The sequence below is a fragment of the Mytilus edulis genome, chromosome 7, assembly GCF_963676685.1.
Source record: "Mytilus edulis chromosome 7, xbMytEdul2.2, whole genome shotgun sequence".
Taxonomy (NCBI): Eukaryota; Metazoa; Mollusca; class Bivalvia; order Mytilida; family Mytilidae; genus Mytilus; species Mytilus edulis.
Window position 1 is genome coordinate 19,784,780 of NC_092350.1, and position 22,872 is coordinate 19,807,651.

Consider the following 22,872-nt stretch of genomic DNA (forward strand, 5'->3'; position numbering starts at 1 on the left):
AGAGTCAATTCTTAGTCTGTGAGAAGAAATACGCAATCGACTGAAATTTCTCCTCTGCTCAGGTGAGGCATTTGGTTTCTCCACTGTATTTCATAGTGCTGATACAAAAACTGTTTAATTAAAATTTTGAATCTAAAGTTGCTTGCAAAGGCTAGACTGTCAACCCCATTAATTTTTTTCAAATAGATTAAAGATCCATACCAAGAGGAAATTTTTTATTCAAATAATAGCTTTGACTCTAAATATGCATCTTTTAGTAAGGGAAAGGATGTACCCAAAATTTCAAGCCGGTGCCAGTATCTGATCATAGACATGGTGATATCAAAATGTAAAGGAAATCTCCCAAGTTCTGAAAGAGCGGCAAAGTTTGTTGCTCTTTTCCCCCACACCTAGTAATAGTTATATTATGCATAAACATATTTCATAGGCAAATCATAATCCTTTCATATATTTTCCAGCTCTCAGCGAGACATGCATGACATATCTGAATGAGATCTTAATCGTATGGTATCATATAAATTACGCTTTACTTCAAAATTAATATATGTCAACCTACGGTATTCGAAATACAGTGTCAGGAACCCACACAACTGATTTCAAGTTTTTTTTGTACGCTTCAGAATCCAATCAAATTGGACAGACAGAATACGTTTAGGTAAAACATGCTAGTGATTTGTATTCTATCTGAAGAAATCACAAATCTCCATATGTCAAAGGAGAAATGTGACCTTTGAAATCATCATTTTGAGATCTCACAAACATGTTTAACCCCGCCGCATTTTTGCGCCTGTCCCAAGTCAGGAGCCTCTGGCCTTTGTTAGTCTTGTATTATTTTAATTTTAGTTTCTTATGTACAATTTGGAAATTAGTATGGCGTTCATTATCACTGGACTAGTATATATTTGTTTAGGGGCCAGCTGAAGGACGCCTCCGGGTGCGGGAATTTCTCGCTACATTGAAGATCTGTTGGTGACCCTCTGCTGTTGTTTTTTATTTGGTCGGGTTGTTGTCTCTTTGACACATTCCCCATTTCCATTCTCAATTTTACTAATTATTTTTGAAAACTAGTGGCGCAACTAACGATTTTCGCAAATGAGTTCTGGCGCAAAAGGACGCATTATTGGCACAAACGTATACCTCTGAATAATTACTGGAAGGTTATTATTGGTTAACAGTTTCATTGATACAAGATTTAAAATATCATGTTAATTCATCTGTTACCGTTCACTGGTTTAAAAGGACGTAGTGCTAATGTTTGGTAAATAAAAAAAAGCCAACAACATTGCATTCAGCAGAAAAATTTACTGAATCTGTGCGGAACATGTATCTTAATTTACAAACATTTGAGGTCTGGGGTTTTGTGTTTGGCTAGATGGTACGTGAGGGTGGGAGGATTTTCTAATTACTAGTATGAAAGTTTCTCAATGTCTGTGATTCTTTTCTTGGTGTCTTAGAGTCATTTACGATTTCCCCATACTGACAAGAATAACGATAGAATGATAATTGTTTTCAACTTTTTCACTGAACTATCACCGACATAATTCAATTTGATTTGACCTGTCGATATAAAAAAAAGAAGATGTGGTATGATTGCCAATGAGACAACTATCCACAAAAGACCAAAATGAAACAGACATTAACAACTATAGATCACCTTACGGCCTTCAACAATGAGCAAAGCCTTTACCGCATAGTCAGATATAAAAGGCCCCGATAAAACAATGTTAAACAATTCAAACGAGAAAACTAACGGCCTTATTTATGTAACAAAATGAACGAAAAACAAATATGTAACATATAAACAAACGACAACTACTGAATTACAGGCTCCTGACTTGGGACAGGCACATACATAAATAATGTAGCGGGATCCTAACCCTCCCCTAACCTGGGACAGTGGTGTAACAGTACAACATACAAACGAACTATAAAAATCAGTTGAAAAAGGCTTAACTCATCAGATGGACAAAAGTACAAGTGACGTGGCCGGTACATGTTTGATTTTAGTTTTCGTTTGACTACAAAAAAAACTTAAATCAAGATGAGGCCACTTTTTGAACATTCTTTCTTTTTTTTATTTTCTAACATGATCGATTGGGTATAAGAACCATTTAAGCTCCATTTAATGCTATACAATTTCATTCGAAATCTTATCTAAAAATGATCCAGTTTGCCTCATTGGTTGAACTATAATTAATTAACCAAAAGGAGACTATCTTATATGATCTCTTACATTTCAATTTGATGCCGTTTATCAACCCAATATCTACAAGACAAACTAACAATAAAGCTTTCGTTTATCAATTAAATTAGATCAGAATCACTTATCTTCTCCATGTCATATTGTTCAGTTCCGAGTACAGACGATTGTCTTCCTGATATGAATGTCAGGCAAGTCACAATACGGTTTCTAAAGAAATACAAAGAACGGATAAAACGAGATACTCTGGTTAATTACATTTCAATCGCAGTAAAATATAAAAAATTATTAGATTCCAGGGCATACCGTATTAATTAAAGCCTAATAGCTGTTTATGAAGATGATGTATAAAGTCCTTAGAATGCCAAAGATCTTTATTTTGAGCGGTAAATCTCATTAAAAGATACAGATTTCTGGAGAAGCAAACTAATTGAAGAATAAGATTCTTTGATCTTAAAGATTATTAAGAACTTCTGTAAAAAAGAACTGAAACCTTTGACAACAACCTAAGACTAACAAGATCTTAAAGAATATGAGATAACGCTTGTTAATTTAGTCAGATCCATACACACAGGAAAAGTAGTTAGAACTTCAAATCAACATTGCGAATGTTAGAATTAATTAAACACTTTTGTTTCACAGTTGTTCAACGATTTTTTTTCTGTTATAGAACAAAAAAATTATTGATGCATAATTAAAAGCCATGGAACCGTTTATACAGACTGCCTAAATGAAATGCTTACATTTTCAACAATAAAACTGATCGTAAAATCTATTTTACCTTATGGAATAAGAGAACGTTTGCAGGATTTATCGTTTTTCGATGGTGATTATTTCGCCTAATGTTTTATTAAAAGCTTGATACCTGAAATTTCCATATACAATGTAGGATTTATAAACAACTTTTTATAAATAATGGTAAGTACATATATTATTCACTGAACATTTTAAATCCTTTAAAGATTACTCTGTATTCATCAAGTATAGTTATGTTTTTCTTTGTATATCTAATATGATCTAAATAAACAACTAACAGAGTGAACCATATACATGTATGACGAAGTGTCATTTTATCCCCGGTAAATAAGACCTCACAATTTACCCTTGTACTCGATGGAAAGTTTATGTCTATGTTTCATCACAGACGATGTCGTATTTGATGAAATCCATCAACAAAAGAGGGTAACTCATTTAGTTTTCACTTATCTTTCTTCCGTCATAAAGTAGGTACAGAAAAAGTTTAGTACCCAAATAACTTTGAAAGAGGAGCGAAAGATACCAAAGGAACAGTCAAACTCATAAATCGAAAATAAACTGACAACGCCGTGGCTGAAAAAGACAAACATACAAATAAAAGTGTATGTATAGAAGCAGACAACATATAAAACATATAAGGATACGGCTTAACGTTTCGATAATAAACTTGGTATAAAAAAATCAAGAGGCTTTGATTTGTAGTTGCTGAGAAAATGGACAGATAATGCAACATAAAGAAAAGGATCCCCCAAATACCTAAAGACTTCAGTATTGTATGCTTTAATTGTATGTCTTTATTTACATGTGTATCCAAATGTATATATACAAGATGATTCTCTATTTTAACAGGTATACTGGTTCAGATGTAGCATAGCATACATGTACATCCTTGTATACCTATCTACAATAATAGGTAAGTCACAGTTTTAAAAATAGCACAGGATATACCAATCTGTATACATATGTACAATAAGTAATAGTTCTAAATATGTTCCCAATTTACATGTTTCAAGTAAAATCACAAAAATACTGAACTCCAAGGAAAATTTCAAAACAGAAAGTCCCTATAATCAAGTGGCAAAATCGAAAGCTCAAACACACCAAACCAATGGATAATAACTGTCATATTTCTAACTTGGTACAGACATTTTCTTAAGTAGAAAACAGTGGATTAAACCTGGTTTCATATAGCTAGCTAAACCTCTCACTTAAATGACAGTTGCATACAACTCCATTATTTTGACAACGATGTGTGAAACAAAAACGCAGACATAATAATTAAAAATGTAAAAAAATAGGGATACAGCAGTCAACATTGTATCTTAATCATATAAAACCAACCAAATATGTAAACAATTTAAACATTGGTACAATATCACAATGACGGGATATATATATATATATGTGTGTTTCTTTGAGTCATATGAGTCTGTACTTATATAAATATATATTATATATATATATATAAGTACAGACTCATATATATATAAAAGTACAGACTCATATGACTCAAAGAAACACATCACAGCATACCGGAGTGTTCTCTGCTGGTTTCGGTCTCTATACAGTTTTAAACCATCTGTTAAATCCCTACCCCCTGTATTGAAGTCCAGAGAGTTAAACTTTGTATCAGACAAAGAGTAAATGAATGTCAGATTTTGTCTGTAGATGATAAATCTGTCAAGGAGACGACTTCTAATCAATTTTCTTCAAGTATTTAAGGTAGTAAAGAAATACGTTTTCCCAACAACATAATTTCCCATGAGAGGTCAGAAAATTGAATTAATTTTCTCGATTGTTAGAAATCATTACATTTTATTATTTCTGATCCTTGAAGAAAACTACAATAAGATTTCATATACATTGACTTGATAAAGTGTTGAAATAATGTGTTACTGTAATTAGTATCGATTAGGTATCAACTTTTGAAGCTGTAACTTGATATCGGTCAAATTTCATATGCTTCAGCTAAATCAATTCTTGAATAAAACCAATTAAAAAACTAAAAATAGAATAGAAAGGTCATTTCAGTACTTTAGCACTATACTATATATATGTTAAGTTAGAAAGTGAATATTATTTTTTTTGTTATATGTACACGAACTCGCTAATTCTCGGATTTGATTGAGAAGAAAAGGTCATATATAAATATAATTTTGACGTTAAACTAACTTACTCTTGTTTTGCTGTTGTGACTTCACGAAAAAATGCTAGTTATGCCAGTGATAATGTCGCATAGAAAGAAAGCATTTTTAAGCAAGTCATTGATAAAGAAATATGAAACTTGCACGCAGTTTGTCTAATTAAACAATCTTTTATTTCTAGAAACATATTCCACCACCAAATATCGTATAATACGATCTTCTGCTCTCGACTTTTGAAAATCTGAATATCTCGCCAAGCCTCGCGAAAAAATTAAAAATTTAGCTGACTAGAGGCTGCATGCTTTTAACCGGTTCTGATTAGTTTGAGAATTTTTTTTGAACTCCGTTAATAAATTTATCTCTTGTGAATGATCTAACCATAATACATTCGGAACATTGCACTCATTCATTCCATTTACATTAATCATTAGATAAATATTTACTACCACTCAGTGATACGTTGACTTCAATATTTATTCAATCTCTCCATAGTTAAATAGTCAATTTGTTTAAGTTTGAAAATTGAAATGTATCAATTGCAAAATTACCATGATCAACGGGGGAGTTTATTGGCAAACAGAAAAAAATATATGTACAGTGAGCGTCGACGTCACTGATCTATATAAAATGTGACATGATATTTGGCAATACAAAGTGCGTCATTTAAAAAAAATAAAATCTATGTGGAAAATGTTTTGTAGATTTTTGACAGAAATAAACATTTGTCAAACAGTCAAGCTTTCCAATATAAAGCTTCGTATAAAATATAAATAAAAAAAAAGTTTAATTTGTAAATGTATCTGGTGACTTGAAAAAAAAAGCGTCGAACATTCCTTTTACATGTTGTACCAAGTAGGTCATATAACCTCTACGGACATTGATATTCGGCGCAAAGGGGGTAAATTAGTGGCCACTTGTATTAACGCTATGCACAAAGTGTACCTGCCAGTCTATCTATCTTGAGGAGACACAATTTCTCAAGAAAATATCTACCGTGGAAACGAATATGGTGGTCCTCTTTTTTCAAATATCGACAAAGGCATGCATGTGGGTAGTTAAATACGCGTCTCAAGTTTCTACACACAAATTGTAGCACATAAACAATATCTCAAGAAAATATCTACCGTGGAAACTATTATGGTGATCCTATTTTTTTTCTTCCAATATTGATAAAGGCATGTGGGTAGTTAAATACGCGTCTCAAGTTTCTACAGTCAAATTGTAGATGTTGACATTTTCTTCCGACTAAATACTGGTGCATAATTATGTTAAAAGTTTTGATATTTGAAAAAACTTCATTGCGGAATAATAAGATGAAAAATGGTAACACACCATTAAATTTAGAATATTAAGTTATAAATGTTTGTTTCTATTACAACAGTGTTGTAATCTGTTTGTTCTACTCAGGAAGATAGAGTGATATAATTCAAAGACTGGCGGATGGCGTTGTATACACCAATGAAACAGCAACTCAGCAAACACAAAATGTCAACATGGTCTGATCTTGCAAAATTTTTCGGCAGCTTTAATACAATTTTTATGAGATACATGCACGTGTTGTATATAATATACTGGTAGTCCTTTCTTTTCTATATTTTGTTTTTATCAAAGTCTGTACTCAACCATCTGAACTCATTAGGGTCCATACATACTGCTCCGTCGTTAGTCTCCCCTTTCAGACCTGCATTGCATAAGTAAATATAAAAGCGGATGTCATTTCAACTTTGACATCCAGTCATTCATATTGTAAAAGAACTTGCATGTACCAATAATTTAATTTTGGATGTATAGCGTCTTCTGATTGGCTAACGTTATTTTGTTACGAGCCCATAGACATAATTTAGTCATGTGACCGTGACGTCATCAACGTTTTTTCATGGTTTTCTACGGTTTAAAATGGAATTTAGAATTAAATTATAAAAAATGACTGTAATATTTTTTCTGTCTATTCGACATAACATTAAAAATGTGGTGCACACTGTTAAATAACCCGCAACGCGCGTTATTCAGTGTGCACCAAATCTTTTATGTTATTTCTTCATAGACAGAAAAAATATTACAGTCATTCCTTAAATGGATTAATATGATTAAGTTCGAAAGACATATGCAAATCCTTTACTGTATGATAGTACAAGGCATCACTATAGAGATGTTAACATTGGAGTATAATACCATTCCGGAGCACCTCATATCATCCCTGCTTTGTTTAGTTTGTATTGCATGTTGAATAACATGTTATTTGAAACATATTCTTTTATTTATTTTAGAGTGCAAATTTAACTGTTCCATATCACCCTACCTCAGAGATCGTTGGTATTTAGTCAATCAACCAAGAACAATACTTAGGGTCAGAAGGAAAAGTGTGGTGTTCAAAGAACCTGGCAAAGAAACGTTGAGATATAAGTGTGCTGAAAGCAAAGGAAATACTTTTCTTCTAAGGTAATACCAGTATATGATTTATTCTGTTTTAATTTGTTTTAAATGTGACAGTACAAATTGAAGAAACAACCCAACAACACAGAACGAAAATTGAAAAAACAACCCAACAACACACAATGAAAGAAAATTGTGATATGAAGGTCAACATATAGCATGAACAGTGGTTTATACAATATGTGAAGCTCAAAATTGACCATAGTCGATACAAATAGATACAATAGAGCCTACCAAAGATGTGACATCAACACACCATTCCATTAAGGACAAATGCAATTATATTATACTGATTTGGAACATGTGCATTAACATGTGGCGAAGAATGTTCTCATTGTTAAAGGTCGTACGGTGAAATGTAGTCATCCCTTGGTCACAGATGAATAATTGTATCATTTGCATTCATACTATACATCTCAGTATTTTCAGTAAAACTTAATGAAAACATACAAGGTCAAATGTTGTATATGTATTTTCAAATCAATGTATTGTTGATATTTATACATGCTGTAGCTGTCTTAAGTTTTGAGAAGATACTTTGCAATGATTATAACATTTCCCATTGTGTTTCCTGTTAAAATAATTAACTCCCAACATCTGGATAAGTTTGATTAATTTATATTAAAATTACATGTAATTATTTCGTGCAGACTTAAAACGCATTGGATGATAGGAGATTCACTTCGTAATTAATTTACAGGCAACTAGTTAGCACTTGAAATTCTTCTTTGTCAAGTAGTTTCTACCCTAAGTTTGTTATAATCACTTATATATTAGAAAACCAATACTGTTTTAAATAGAAAACCGTTTAACATGCTTGAGAACATTATTTTTGAATACTCCTAATTCTAGTTCAGCACATCATTAACGTAAATGGTATGCACTTTTAATTGCTACGATATTACAACGATTTCTGCATGACCACGAGTTTCTTCTTTGTTCTGGTGCTTCAGGTTTTGTTAATCTGCCAGCAGTGCTATGCTATAATCGTAAAGAAAAGAGTTTCAAATGAAACCATTTGTTCCACATTTTAAATCTAAAATGTAAAGGACGAACTTTTCTTCAGTTTGATGTCGGAGTTAAATATCTATGGAAATATGGGACATAATTCTGAGTGTAAATCAAAATTTCACAATTCATGAATAAATTGATTTTTTTTTGTGCAAATGAGACTTATGATGATAATGTTAATATAACAATACTACAGCGATGCATAAACCGACCCAAACCGACAAACTTGGGACAAAAAGAATTAGAAATTAAAGAATTACAAAAGGAGATAAATCAAAATTGAATACATATGTAGATATTCATTTAAGATTTTTGAAATTTAGTTCTATTTTACACGTGTCTGGCAAATTTCGCTTCATTTGCGAGGCTGTTTTTTGAAAAATGATTCAGTCAAAGATTGTATATTGCAATGCATAATGTTGCTATAGTTAATTAATGGTTTAGAGTTTTACAGTATAATAGTTACTGCAAGGATTTTCTATGATATTAATATGCAAGAATGTTTTTTATTTGAGAGCTTCATATACACGATGTCATCACATATCTATACGAATTTCTATACATTAACATATTTTCATTTTAATTTCAGAATTCGAGACTATAGGCCTGGTTATCATGGTTACTTATGTATCGGATTTGCTTACATCGCATATCATGCACGTGCAGAATACAGCCTCGTTCGGCTAAATGGCAAGTCGTAATTCTAAAATTTCTGCTATTTATGTTGTTTTTTTTTATATATATGTTACACTGAAAGCCAAATATCAATTGATCATTACATTACCGAAAGGTGAGTAAAAGAAAAGAAAGAAAAAAAGACATAAAACACCAGAAATTGTATATTGATTAAATCAAAATTTAATTGGATGTAATCAACATGGAAGTTTTCAATAAATTCATCCAGCTCCTTAGATCAAAGAATTCCAATGATATGCACAGTTATATGTTTATCAGAACATAAATCATCTGGCACAATTTGTTGATCAGGAATATAGATAGACGAAATTGAAAAATAGCTATATTCAATTATAAATCTGCATATTGAATTCTGTTAACAATAAATAAGAAAACAGAGTAACAAGAAATGATATGAAACAGTAAATAACAGGTACTCTGGAAAATTTTGCAATTTATTAGTTCCAAATATGACACAATCGTCAAATTTACAAAAACAAAAAAAGATGTCCAGTGTTCTGTCACTGTCTTTAAAAGAAACAGACTGAGAATCGGCAACGAGGATAAAATCATAGTTCATTTAAAACAGGAAAACTGTAGAAAATATCGTATATATAAGGACTACGAAATTAATGATCACAGGACTTTAACTTAGGATAGTTTAGTTTAGTTTAGTTTATTCTCATAAAACCATGCAAGTACAAAGGTTACAGAGAAGTTAAAAAAAAATATACATAAAAATAAAAAATGCATTAAAAATGCATAAAATTCAAAATTTCGGATGAGATAACATATAAAAGAATATATATATAGATTTATATAGTCAAATGTAAAAACTAAAATTGTATAAAGAAATACTTTCTATAAGTATGTTAAATAAATTATGGTTGTTAAGAAGGAGTGAGCTTACTATTAATACATCTTATAAAATTGCAAAGGTTTCTTAGTGTCTTTGTTTTTTTTTGAATTAAACAGTTTGTTGAATGTAAAAATGTTATGTCTTGGTATTAGTCCATTTGGAATAAATCTTCTTCTGTCATCTTGTAAAGCCGGGCAAACAAAAATATAGTGGTATTCGTCTCCGATATCTCTTTATGTACATATTGAACATTTTCTGTCACTTCTGTCAATGTTATACCATCTCCCCTTTTCTATTGGCAGTGAAGGATTCGATGTTCGGAATTTACAAAGTGTATATATATGATGTTGAAATAATTCTCAAATTCAAAATGTTCCTTAAAGAGCCTATAAGTAATGCATTTTGATGTGTTCTGAATAGCTGAGTTCCAAATTTGTTTAAACTGGTCAATTAATCTAAGTTTGATACTTTTTGGTAACCATTTGGTGAGGTCTGTATTTTGCACATAACATAAGTTTGAAAATCCGGCATTGTCCAATATATTTTTAATGTTCTTTATCCATAAAATATCATCATTGTTTGTGTGATATCGGGAATATACAAATTTTTATAAGATTGATGATAACTTGTTTTCATCTATAAGCAGCCTGCACCAATATGTTATCATTCGACATTTAATGCTTATTTCCAATGGGTATCGTCCGGTTTCACCGTACACAATCATGCTTGGGGTAGATCTCTTGAGGTATAGTAAATGCTTTAAAAATTTGAGATGAACTTGTTCAATATAAATGTCATTTTTTCCAAATCCCCATACTTCACATCCGTATAGAAGAATTGGTTTCACCAGTTTGTCAAATAACTCTAATTGGCATCCAATTTATAAATTACACTGCCTATCTTTTTTTAATAACGTTGTACATAGCTTTTGTTGCTTTTTCTGATAGTCTTTTCTTTGCTTTATTGAAGGATCCGGATCTTGTTAACAATAGTCCAAGGTAGATAAATTCTTTCACTGTTTCATAAATGAAATTAATATTATTAGGCTGTCTTCTTTTAGAGAAAATTAAAACTTTAGTCTTAGATGTATTTACTTTAAGTTTCCAAGTATCACAATATTCACTGAAGCAATTTAATTGCATTTGAAGGTCTTCCTTTGTTTCTGACATTAGAACAGTATCATCGGCATATAATAAAATGAACAGCTTTAAATAGATATTGAGGCTAGTTTCAAGGGACAGTTACCATAGAGCAGATACAGTTTAAAGTACAACAAACCATGAGTTATTTGGTGAAGTTATTTGTAGAGAAGTCTGTCTATGAGTCCGAAATATTATTTATAGACATTGAATGAAATATATGATTTTAACATGATCGATATAAAATTTGGCTTTTTTGATTCCATTAAAAAACTAGCTAGCCAGCCTCTGTGAATATAACACACAGAATGCCGGAAAACAGCAAAATCCTGCAATTAGATATAGGAGATGTGGTATGAGTGCCCATGAGACAACTCTCCATCCAAGTAACAATTTATAAAAGTAAACCATTATAGGTCAAGGTACGGTCTTCAACACGGCTCACACCGAACAGCAAGCTAAAGGGCCCCAAAAATTACTGGTGTAAAACCATTCAAACGGGAAAACCAATGGTCTAATCTATATGAAAACGAAAAAAGAGAAACACTTATGAACCACATAAACAGACAACAACCACTGAAGTTGACTGAACATCAGACTCCTTACTTAGGACAAGTGCAAACTATTGCAGCGGAATTAAATGTTTTAATGGTACCAAACCTTCTCCCTTTTCTGAAACAATAGTATACGTCACAACATAGAAAGACACACTGTAAAATATCAAAAACATGAATTGTTCGAGTTTATAATTTATGATTGGTGATTTCCATCTTTTAAACAGATCCATCTATTGGTCACAGCTTGATGGGTCCATTATTGTACAGAGGAGATTTTGGTCCCATGTCATTAAACGATGTGTGTCTTGGATCATCAGTGCCTGTCTATTCATATCTCCAAAGAACGAGTAAGTCATTATGTGTCGGCTAGAATGCAATAACAAAAGTATTCAATGTATACAAAACTCTTGCTTACAATATGTTTCTTCGCGCTTGTATGAAGTTATGTTTTTAAAAAAAAACCTGTCTGGTTCTAGATCTAGAGCTTGTCACATTTCAGAACAAACAATAAATTATTGTAACAGATACATGCATAAGTGTCAAAAGAGGTATTTTTTCTGTATTATGATTGCATGAATGTATTCCTAGCATATAATACAAATGAGGACAATTCGGCAAATTTAAAATAGTGCATTTTAAGGATAAGCAATTATTTTTGCCCTTTTGACACAGTGTCGACCTTTTGACACCAGCATTGATCGTATGATTAAATACCTTCCACGAAAACGATGAACAAAGGACACGAAAATTACTATCACAACCCATTCATATCTATGCAGGGTCATTTGTGACTCCGGTATTCGATAAATGTCAAATGTCATGATGATGAGTGAAATACTCAAAATAATGATTTCAGTTGTTGAAGACTGCGATAAAAGTCTGCACTTCGTCTATAATGAACATCTTTGGTGTGTTTTTAGACAACAAATAAAAAGTAAATGGGATATACATTATGAAACTACAAAGGACGATTTCATCGATTTTCTGTTTCCAATATTCAACGATATACAAATTTCAACACGTTATATCAAGCTCAAAATCGCCACCTAGTCTAGATTCATTTTCATAAAAACACTTCGTTTTTTTCTTTTGCTTAGGTCCTGGATGTAAGTTTCCGAAGGTACTTCGTCATTCCTGGAGTACTTCTATAAAGATTGCATGGAGAGTGTCTTTTACCAAATCTGATTTCACTCTGACATTAATGAATGGGACAGATGTTTTATTCAGATGTGAAAAAAGAGATAAACATATTTTTCAACTGCGGTAAGTATGAACATCAAGAATTATTACAAATATTTTTTGATACCATTTTCTAATCACGAGTACATGCATGGCTTTACAAAGTTTGATTATAATAGTATGTTTTCTGAAGTTACTGAATCATGAATTTTTAATCGAGGGCTAGCTACTACTAGTAAATGACTATAAGTAATACAAATGTTCATACCATTGGCTTTATACAATATGTGTACCTTGTCGAGTCTTGCAGGTCTGATTTATTGTTTTTTTTTTTCTAAATGGATCAATTTATTTTACCATTATATCGTGGACTCTTATTATTTCAGAGCTAGTTCCATAACATCAGGTCAGGATGGAATATTGTGCCTTCGTATTAAATCAATACGTAACGATCCTTTCTATGATTTTGAAATCGCCCGGATGAATAGTAAGTATATTTAGAACATAGGATTAGTTATTCTAACGAAACAAATAAATTTATCACCATAAGTCCATGGAAATTCACAAGCGTTAAAATGAAGTCATGAATAACGTATTTTTAGTTCTAAGAGCAAACTCTATATATGAAAGTTATTTTGCCTTTAGAAGTAAGAAAGGATGACCATGTGCTCATATATATTCAGCTTAGATGTATTATTGTGTGTTGTAAAATTGTAGGTGGCAGTACAGAAATGGGAATGATTATGACAATACCACGTGGCAAACCTTTTCACATGCACGAAGATTGTGATTGGATAGACAGTCCTGCTCGTTCGGAGTTCCTTTACACTCTTCCTAAAGCATGATAATGAAAAGCGTAAACTGTTTTATTCAAAATATATCTGTATATATTCATGAATTCACAATGATGTAGTTTTTATTATTACTGACTTATTGTTTTGATGTTATATTTTTTAATTCTGTGTTTTCTAGGTAGTTTATCTTGAAAATCTAATTATTTGTAAAGTTTTGTCTTTTGGCTAGCATCAACAACCAACAAGTTCTACCTTAAACAACTAAATGATGAAATAAAGAACCAGCAATTTTAAAGCATTGATATTGATATATTATTTAATTTTGAGAACCGAATGTCATTTTTTTTTAATAAATACTCTCGGAAAGCAGATTTAATAAAGCACGATTTTGTTGTTTTATCTTATTGCATATTCTTGTTGATTATTTATATTTTACAATTCATAAACTGAAATAATTCAAAATTTTGATGGATATTTTTATTAAAAAATAGTAAAACGCATTATGGTCACTGCCATATATAACCTGAACTTCAATAACATTATGTTGTTCATGTTTGATCCTAATGAATATCAAAGTCGTGACTGAAAGAGTGCTTCTGAATTCAACTTGTTTGTAATGGAACATTTACTTTAAAGCTTAAGATAACACCAAAATGTATTCCTTTAGATGAAAATAAAGGGACAGGAAAATCAATGATTCAGACAAATGCGGAGCTCAAACTTGATCCTTTCAACATTGGAGTTTTAACGTAAAGCAATAGTTATGGTCAATTTTATTCTCCATATCAGCTATACGGAAGCCTACCTTTCACATTGTTACCAATTAAGAGTTGTTCCTTAACAAAATAAGACTTCTAGGCTTTATAAATCTAACCACAATTTAATATTTCACTTTACCACCAAAGATTTTTTTAATCATTTTCATAAACAAATTTTGATAGAAATAAAAAGTTTCATTTAAATAAATCACCTTTTATCGCATTCATTGATGCCTTTATAATACATACATATTAAGAAATTATTAGTCTTTACCATGTTCTTAATATTAAGTACCGAAGTCCTAGTAATGATAGTAATTGATATAACATTTTATTGTTAAAATATAAAAATCAAGTGAGCGACTACGGGCACCTCACTCGTCCTTGTTTTCGTGTGTTGGGAACCTCTTGTCCATTTGAATAATAAACACACCAACACTCCCCAACGCAAGGGTCACATTGGGTAGGAGCGAACCAACCTGAAACAGAAAAATAATAACAATAAAAAAGTCATAGATAAGAATTGAACAATATTACAATACTGAAATCCATAACCAAGGTTAGAACTTGTAGTTTGATTGATGGTTGTCTAACGTCCAGTGGCAAATATTTCATGCATGTTTAGGACGAGAATAGGTTAATAAATAAAATAGGTAGGTCTAGGTTAATAAATACAATAGGTAGGTCTTGTAATAATAGAGGCCATCCGGGATGATGGTCCGGGTAATCTGGACTGCCACTGGAAAATGACAGTGCATTCGATAGGGACATAAATTCTACCTTGCAACAGGCCACCTACGGATTGATGGTTGACGTTCAGTGGCAAATATGTCATGCATGTTCAGGACGAGAACAATTTAATAAATACAATAGGTAGGTCTTATAATAATAGAGGCCATCCGAGATGATGGTCTTGGTAATTTGGACTGCCACTGGAAAATGAGAGCGCATACAATAGGGACATAAATTCTACCTTGCAACAGGTTACATACGGATTGTTAGTTTTTATCCCTTCTAACTCGATGCTTTTTTATGACGTTTGTCTCTGAAAGATTGTTAATGTGCATACCGAAAATAATCTGCGCAAAGATTATATATGTGGTATTTCCCTTTTATATTTCGCTCTTCGATATAAAGGCGAGAGTATACGACAAAGTATATAATTACACAGTATTGGTCGAAGAAAGACCATGACATGTATTAGAAATAGACAAAATAGAAACATAACACCTATAAACCGTTTCTGCTCCATTCATGACACCATCGTGTTGATGTTTGTAATATTCGGTTAGTTATAGTCTAAGATTAGACGACTCTATGCTTAATTTCATTGAAAAATGTGAAACATTTTAAGGAAAGAGGTTTGAAAAATGGTGACGTGAAATAGAAACAATACAGACATACATAATCTCATGTCGATAAACAGCACAAAACTCCTGAGCAAAATACGAAAAACTTATTTAAAAAAAATCATTTATCGCGATCATAAAACCTCTTGAGCGGAAAACCACAGTACAAAATAATACAAAAAGAAGAAAATTGCAGTATAGATAGAGTATTTATTTACCTTCTGGTGTACACCTTGGCTTGAGTGGACACGGAGTTGTCGTTGGGACTGTCGGCGTCGTTAATACCTCTGTGGACATGTCAGGTGTTGTGGTAATTGATTCACTTGTAGATCCAAGGTCTGTCGTCGATACTGCAGTAAATGTTGTTGCCTCGGTGGACGATTCACTTGTGAACGAAATGTCTTCTGTAGTGATTGGTTCGCTCGAAGTAAACGAAGCAGTTACAGTTGTTTGATCCTCGGTAATTTGTTCCGAAGTTCCAGATTGTGGTGTGGTAATAGTGTCATTTGGTGTCATATTTAACGATCCAGTTGTAATATTCAGTGGTGAATCTGTTGTAATTTGTGATAACAATTTCATTAATGTAGTATAATTTGGTGATGATGGACCATTGCTGGATTGATTCGCCTTAGTTTTGGAAAGTGAGACCAGTAAATGTGTTGTGCTATTCAGGGTTGGTTTTGTTACTTGTTTTGAAGTGGACAATGGCTGTCTGTTTGTAACCGCTTGTCGTTTTCCTCTGATATGTATGTCAGTTTGGTACTGCTTGAGAGCAACAAAACATGGTCGACTTGATTGCAAAACCTCTGTTTAAGAAAGTGTCACATAATTTAATAATAAAAAATGGAATTTTTTTATGAAATATAAAACGTATTGTTTTATGAATATAATCATGTTATTCAAAGAAGTAATCATATACAAAATGTTTCTATTAAAATAGGTTGATCTTGTTTTTGATATTCAATTCTAACATTGTTTTTTTCAAGTGTTCAATCGGTTTGAAAAAAGGTTATCAAACTATTTAAGGCTTACAATTTCATAACGGTAGATGTCGTTTGATTTTGCCATGTGATTATGGACTTTCCGATTTGATTTTCCTCTGAGTTCAGTATTTTTGTGATTTTACTTTTTTCAGTTCTAACGTAATCGTCTTACACTACTTATTATTGATTTTCCTTATAAATAGACTTGCCTATATTTCTTATCACAGACAAAAAAAAAAAAGAACAAGTAGACTGTCATCCGTTATATAGAAATTAAATATGAATTTATTAAACGTTCTTAATCTATTGTCCGTCAGCCAAATTGAAAGAAGATTTTTTCTCATTTCAAACAGTGAAATTCAATAGATATTTTCAAGGTTTATTAAATAATAATTGTCTAATTAATAATTTTGCAGGACACAAACGATAAGTTTCCTCTAGCAAAGTTTGAAATATTGAATTTGTTATCAGAGAGTCCCAGACTTTACGACTCATTAAAACATAATTAACTATCAGGCTATGCATATATCTATGACATTTCAGATTTGCATTACACTACATTTCTACTACACATTTTTAACAGTTATGGATATACTTAATAAGAATAGTTGGTGAATGAGAAGCATGCAGATAAACTTTAAGACTGGGTATGATTGAAACATTAATTTAGTCTAGAAAAAAGACGAAAGAAATTATAGGAATCATATTAAGTTCATAAGTTGAAGGGATATCGACAACAACATTGCAAAAATGGAAAAATGCCGAAAATACAAAAACTGCGTACATATAAAACAAAACACTAAAAGAATGTCACTTTTAGTACAGTGTTTTTAAAACACAACAAAGAAAACAAAAGACTTCGCAAGACTTAACAAAAATACAAAAGGAAATATACTTATAATGTTTGAATTTACCACCAGGCTTTCTGCATAGTCCTTTTGGTTCGTGATGATTACCGAAGTTGCCACCTGCACCTAATGTATCAGTGGGAACGGAGGCCTGACAATTTAGTCCAGATGTACATTTTCCATATATCTTCCAAGGTCCACCACATACTTCTCCCTCAATCTTAAATAAAGTGCTGATGTAATGGTTATATTATCAAAAATCAATATTTGCAAAACTAAGATATAAAAAAGGAAAGGCAAGTTAAATACTACTGAGATTATGTCGTACTCACATTCCGAACTTTTGAAAAGTGGTAGCGAAAGATTAATTTGAGCGCTAAATGAAAAATTATCATGCCTAAAGAAGAGCTTTGAATATACCGAGAGTTATTACTAACTTTTAAAATTATTCTGCCAAGAACTTTGATGAGGAGCAAAACTTAAACCCCCAATTCCCTAACCCATTGACCACTATCTAGTTAAACTTTATAATAAAAACTGAAAAAGTCTACTCTGCAACTAAAGCTGTTCGTATTATACCAGACCACATGATCACTTATATTTACATGTATGCCAGTTACATGTAGCAGCATTTTGGTTAAGATACTAGTAATCTAATACATTAGATATAACACTGTTTTGTTTATGCATTAACTAAAATACTGTAAAAACCTTGGAACAAATTTGGCAACATCCACATGGATCTAGAACGAGAGTGCTAGTCGTAGGACAGGTTGGCACTGGTCCACAGTATGTGTCTCTGTGTCGATAGTCACAGTCACATGATAAACATGTGATACTAAAAAAACAAAACAAAATGAATCCCTTTGCATTTTATCTCCAAGACAACTGGATTAAAGATCTTTAATTTTAAGGCCCCATTTCAGAATAGTGACACAGCAAACCTAAGTTTAAAAGAAGTCCGAGTCCGATGTCAGAATAGGTAGCTATTGATCCAGACGACTTCCTCAAATCAGCAAGAACAAGACGAAACATCGCAGCTAAAAAGTTTGACAACTATCAAGCCACAAACATTGTTGAAAAACAAGTGAGGAACAATACCAGGTGTTTTGACATTACTACTAGTAAAACACCGCAACATTCAAATTCATTCTTTGTGTCTACAATAGTAAATTGGAACCATTTAGAAGACACTATTGCTCGCGCAACAAGTGTAGCGATCTTTAAATCTGCTCTCGCGAAACGTCAATAAATCGACGGCGCCTTCACTCCCGTTGTATAAAATCCAGAATTGGTAGCTACGACGTACCCATACAGATACAGATACAGATACAGATAGACATACTTTCACACTCGGTCACGTTTTATGGACAGAGAATTAACATGTTCCAAAAATTTATAAAGTTTAATTGAGGTTTGATGCTGGCAGGTCAGTAACTGCTAGTAGTCCTTTGATAATTTATGTATCATTGTCATTTTGCTTAGTTTCTTTTGTTACCTATTCTGACATCGGACTCGGACTTCTTTTAAACTTAGTTTTGCTGTGTGTATTGCTGTGTGTTTGTTTTTTCTTCATTAGTTTGAGGTATAGGAGGAGGGTTGTGATCTCACAAAACATTTTTAACCCCGAAGCAATTTTGCGCCTGTCCCAAGTCAGGAGCCTTTGTCCTTTTTTGTATGATTTTTAATTTTAGTATGACGTTCATTACCACGCGCACTGAACATTTATTCATCTTTGTTTAAGGGTCAGCTGAAAACTCCCTCTTGCTGCGGGATTTTCTCGCTGTGTTGAAGACCTGTTGGTGGTCTTCGGCTCTTTTTTGCTATGTGGTCGGTTCTTTTTCTCTTTGACACATTCAACATTTCCACTCTCAATTTTATTGGTTGTCTTGTGGTTAGACAAGAGACATTTATATATAAAAAAGCCATTAAGACAACTCTTCTCAAAAGACCAAATGAAATGGAAATTAACAACTATAATAGGTCCCCGTACGGCCTTCAACAAAGCCAAGACCGCTTAGCCAGTTAAAGATGCTGAAATAGTCCGTTTTTGTGTGATGTGTAAAAAAAACTACGGTTAACAAGATCTCACACCCCATCTTAAGTTACTGCCAGATTGAATAAGAAAATATGATTTAAAACACTGTTGTTATGACGAAATAAACAAAACCATGATCTGTTTGAAGGACTGAGAAGCGTTTATCTTCCAGTTATAGTTATACATGCTATATTGGAACTTTCTGACTGTATATAGAAGCATAAAGGTTGATAAAGGAATTCGTGATTTAACTTATTCAGAAGTTCCAAGTGTTACCAGTGAATATGAAATGATGATCATTAGCGCATTTTGCCTAACGCGCAAGTTTATATCTATTTATTTTTTCTTTACCGTTTATGAATTTTACTTTTAAAAGATGCTTTTACTTGATCGAGTACCAAAATTTCTAAGCATAATGTAGTAAACCTATCGAGTCAAAAGTCCGTAATATGACATAGTCTGTACGACAAATACTATAATGTCAAATCCTATAAACTTTAAACAATTATGCATTTTACAGGCTGAAACAGTTCTGCAAAAAAAATTACAATGCAATCAGGCTCTTTAATCGAGAACAACAGCAATCACATAGTTAACCAATTTAACATACCTTGAAACAAAGGATGTAATGATTAAAATCCCGAATTTATTCATTGTCGTTGTGCGTACAAGTGATGCACTGATGAAGATGTCCCGCGTTATCTATAGGTATGTTTACTGGTTACGTATCTATGTAAAGTTGTTTGTGTGTTCCATGTTTAGTTGTTTCTCGTACAAATAACATACATTCACATGATGTATCGCGTACAATCAATATACATTCACATAATGTACCGACGGACTCTTTAACCTTTTTCAGTATAAAATACCACCTCTTTATTCATCTTTTATTCTTTCATATGCAGCATCTCTTTCACAATAGTGATCACTTTTTTATATTATGAAAACGGAGATGTTGGGTTAATGTCAATGAGCAAGTTTATATAAAAACACAAAATTTTGAATCTTTTATATCTGAATATTTTTTTTGTTTTTTGAGATATCATTTCAATGACTGATACATATCCATTTTTATATGTGTGCTATCTAATGTTGTACATTTCGACTAAGTTCATATGATCTAATTCTTCTGTCAACTAAAGGGGGGTGTCAACATTCATCAAAGGGATAGTTAATGCCTATACTTTTGAATTGTGCAAACAATTTTCTACTCGGATACAAATATCTGTGAAAAGGCAATTGTCCATTACATCAATGACTAGCTTCTTTTCTCTTTGAAAGTATACTATAGACTCATTGGTGGCCTTCGGCTTTTTTCTGCTCTTTGGCTTGGTTGTTGTCTCTTTGACACATACCCCATTTCCATTTCCATTTTAAATTATAGAATGCACAACAAAACTGTCAGAAAGAATGAGTAACTCATTATTGTTCAATCGTTGGAATCTACTGTAATATTTAGAAAAGTTCTTCCTTAACTTAAAAACAAATTTGTCCTCTGAAACTGGTGGGGCACATTGGAACAACTTGTCCATAACCATCATAAGGGTATTAACTACTTTAAAAAAGTGTGTCCGATGACACCAACTGCCAAACCAACGTTACAAGCTACCAATAAATCCAATGATTGAATTGTGAGAAGACTCCTTATTGGAGTTATTGCCATTTGATGACGTTTTTTTTCAATTTGCTTGCGTTTTAGCTGAAGATCTGAAAAACTATAATATAATAATTCTTGATTTTTTTTTTAAATCGGCTGGTCGTCACTCAAGGACGAATAATGATGATGTTAGTTATAAGTCCCTGTCTTCACTATAATTTGTACTGTAAACTACCAATTTGAAAATTGTGTTGGTCCGTTGCAAACTTTTGCTAGTCAAAACTTTTGGACAACAACTTCTTGAGAACTCCATTGGATGCTCCTAATTTAATGACGATTTTTATACATTTTAAGTGTCTACTTCTTATGTTTAAACTATAATATAACAAGAATGTGTCCCCAGTACACGAATGCCCCACTCGCACTATCATTTTCTATGTTCAGTGGACCGTGAAATTGGGGTAAACCCTCTAATTTGGCATTAAAATTTAAAAGATCATATCATAGGGAACATGTATACTAAGTTTGAAGTCGATTGGACTTCAACTTCATCAAAAACTACCTCGACCAAAAACTTTAACCTGAAGCGGGACAGACGGACGAACGGACGCACAGACCAGAAAACATAATGCCCCTCTACTATCGTAGGTGGGGCATAAAAATGATCAGATAGACAAGGTCTTAAGGTCTACAAGGTCTACAAATAAGCCAACATGACTGAAATCCCTAGTCGACTCCTTTTTATAGTGTTTGCTGTTTAATTACGATCTTTTAATTTAATATATTTTGTGTTTAACTATAGTATCCTGAAAACAATAAAAGACAGATACACACTTCGAATACAAAAAAAAATCAATAAGCCCAAATGTACAAACCCTGAAGTGGAGCTTTACATAAGGGTATATATATACGATAGAAGCTTTACACAAGGGCATATATACGATAGAAGCTTTACATAAGGGTATATATATACACGATAGAAGCTTTACATAAGGGCATATATATACGATAGAAGCTTTACATAAGGGTATATATATACGATAGAAGCTTTACATAAGGGTATATATATATACGATAGAAGCTTTACATAAGGGTATATATATACGATAGAAGCTTTACATAAGGGTATATACGATAGAAGCTTTACATAAGGGCATATATATACGATACAGAATGGATTTCTTGTGGGTTTTACTTCAAGTTTTGACACAATAAAAATATTGCTACGAACTTAGACAAATATGCAAATGAAAATATTCCTTCATGAATTATTTTTTTGAGATATTTCAATTCGTGTAAAAACTTTCAAACGATAAGAGATATTTTCAACAATTTTTTGTTAAGTGTTTCTTAAATTATAGGCCAAAAAGGAATTCTTTTCAATGACCAATGCAATTAAAATTTTGTGAAATCATATATATTTATTTGTAATCAATTTCTTGCCAATACAAACGCAAAAAAAAAAACCCAAAATCAACCGTTGATTTTTTTTTTGTGCAATTTAAATAAAATATTCGTGAAAGTTATAGGGCAACTTAAATAACTTTGATAA

General features: G+C 32.1%; 2 protein-coding genes across 2 annotated transcripts; one reads left to right on the top strand and one right to left on the bottom strand.

Annotated features, from left to right (window-relative positions):
- The first annotated feature begins 2,444 nt into the window (after window positions 1–2,444).
- On the top strand, window positions 2,445–14,146 carry LOC139480958 (uncharacterized). The gene is made up of 8 exons (XM_071263950.1): window positions 2,445–3,118; window positions 3,806–3,869; window positions 7,368–7,539; window positions 9,134–9,234; window positions 11,999–12,121; window positions 12,872–13,037; window positions 13,340–13,440; window positions 13,671–14,146. The coding sequence occupies exons 1-8, from the start codon at window positions 3,116–3,118 to the stop codon at window positions 13,796–13,798; spliced, it is 858 nt and encodes a 285-aa protein (XP_071120051.1). The 5' UTR covers window positions 2,445–3,115; the 3' UTR covers window positions 13,799–14,146.
- A 115-nt stretch (window positions 14,147–14,261) lies between these two features.
- On the bottom strand, window positions 14,262–20,610 carry LOC139480957 (serine-rich adhesin for platelets-like). The gene is made up of 5 exons (XM_071263949.1): window positions 20,334–20,610; window positions 18,397–18,523; window positions 17,752–17,905; window positions 16,073–16,660; window positions 14,262–14,984 (listed from the first exon to the last, which is right to left on the bottom strand). Exons 1-5 carry the CDS (start codon window positions 20,375–20,377, stop codon window positions 14,869–14,871), a joined length of 1,029 nt encoding a protein of 342 aa, XP_071120050.1. The 5' UTR covers window positions 20,378–20,610; the 3' UTR covers window positions 14,262–14,868.
- Window positions 20,611–22,872: the final 2,262 nt, after the last annotated feature.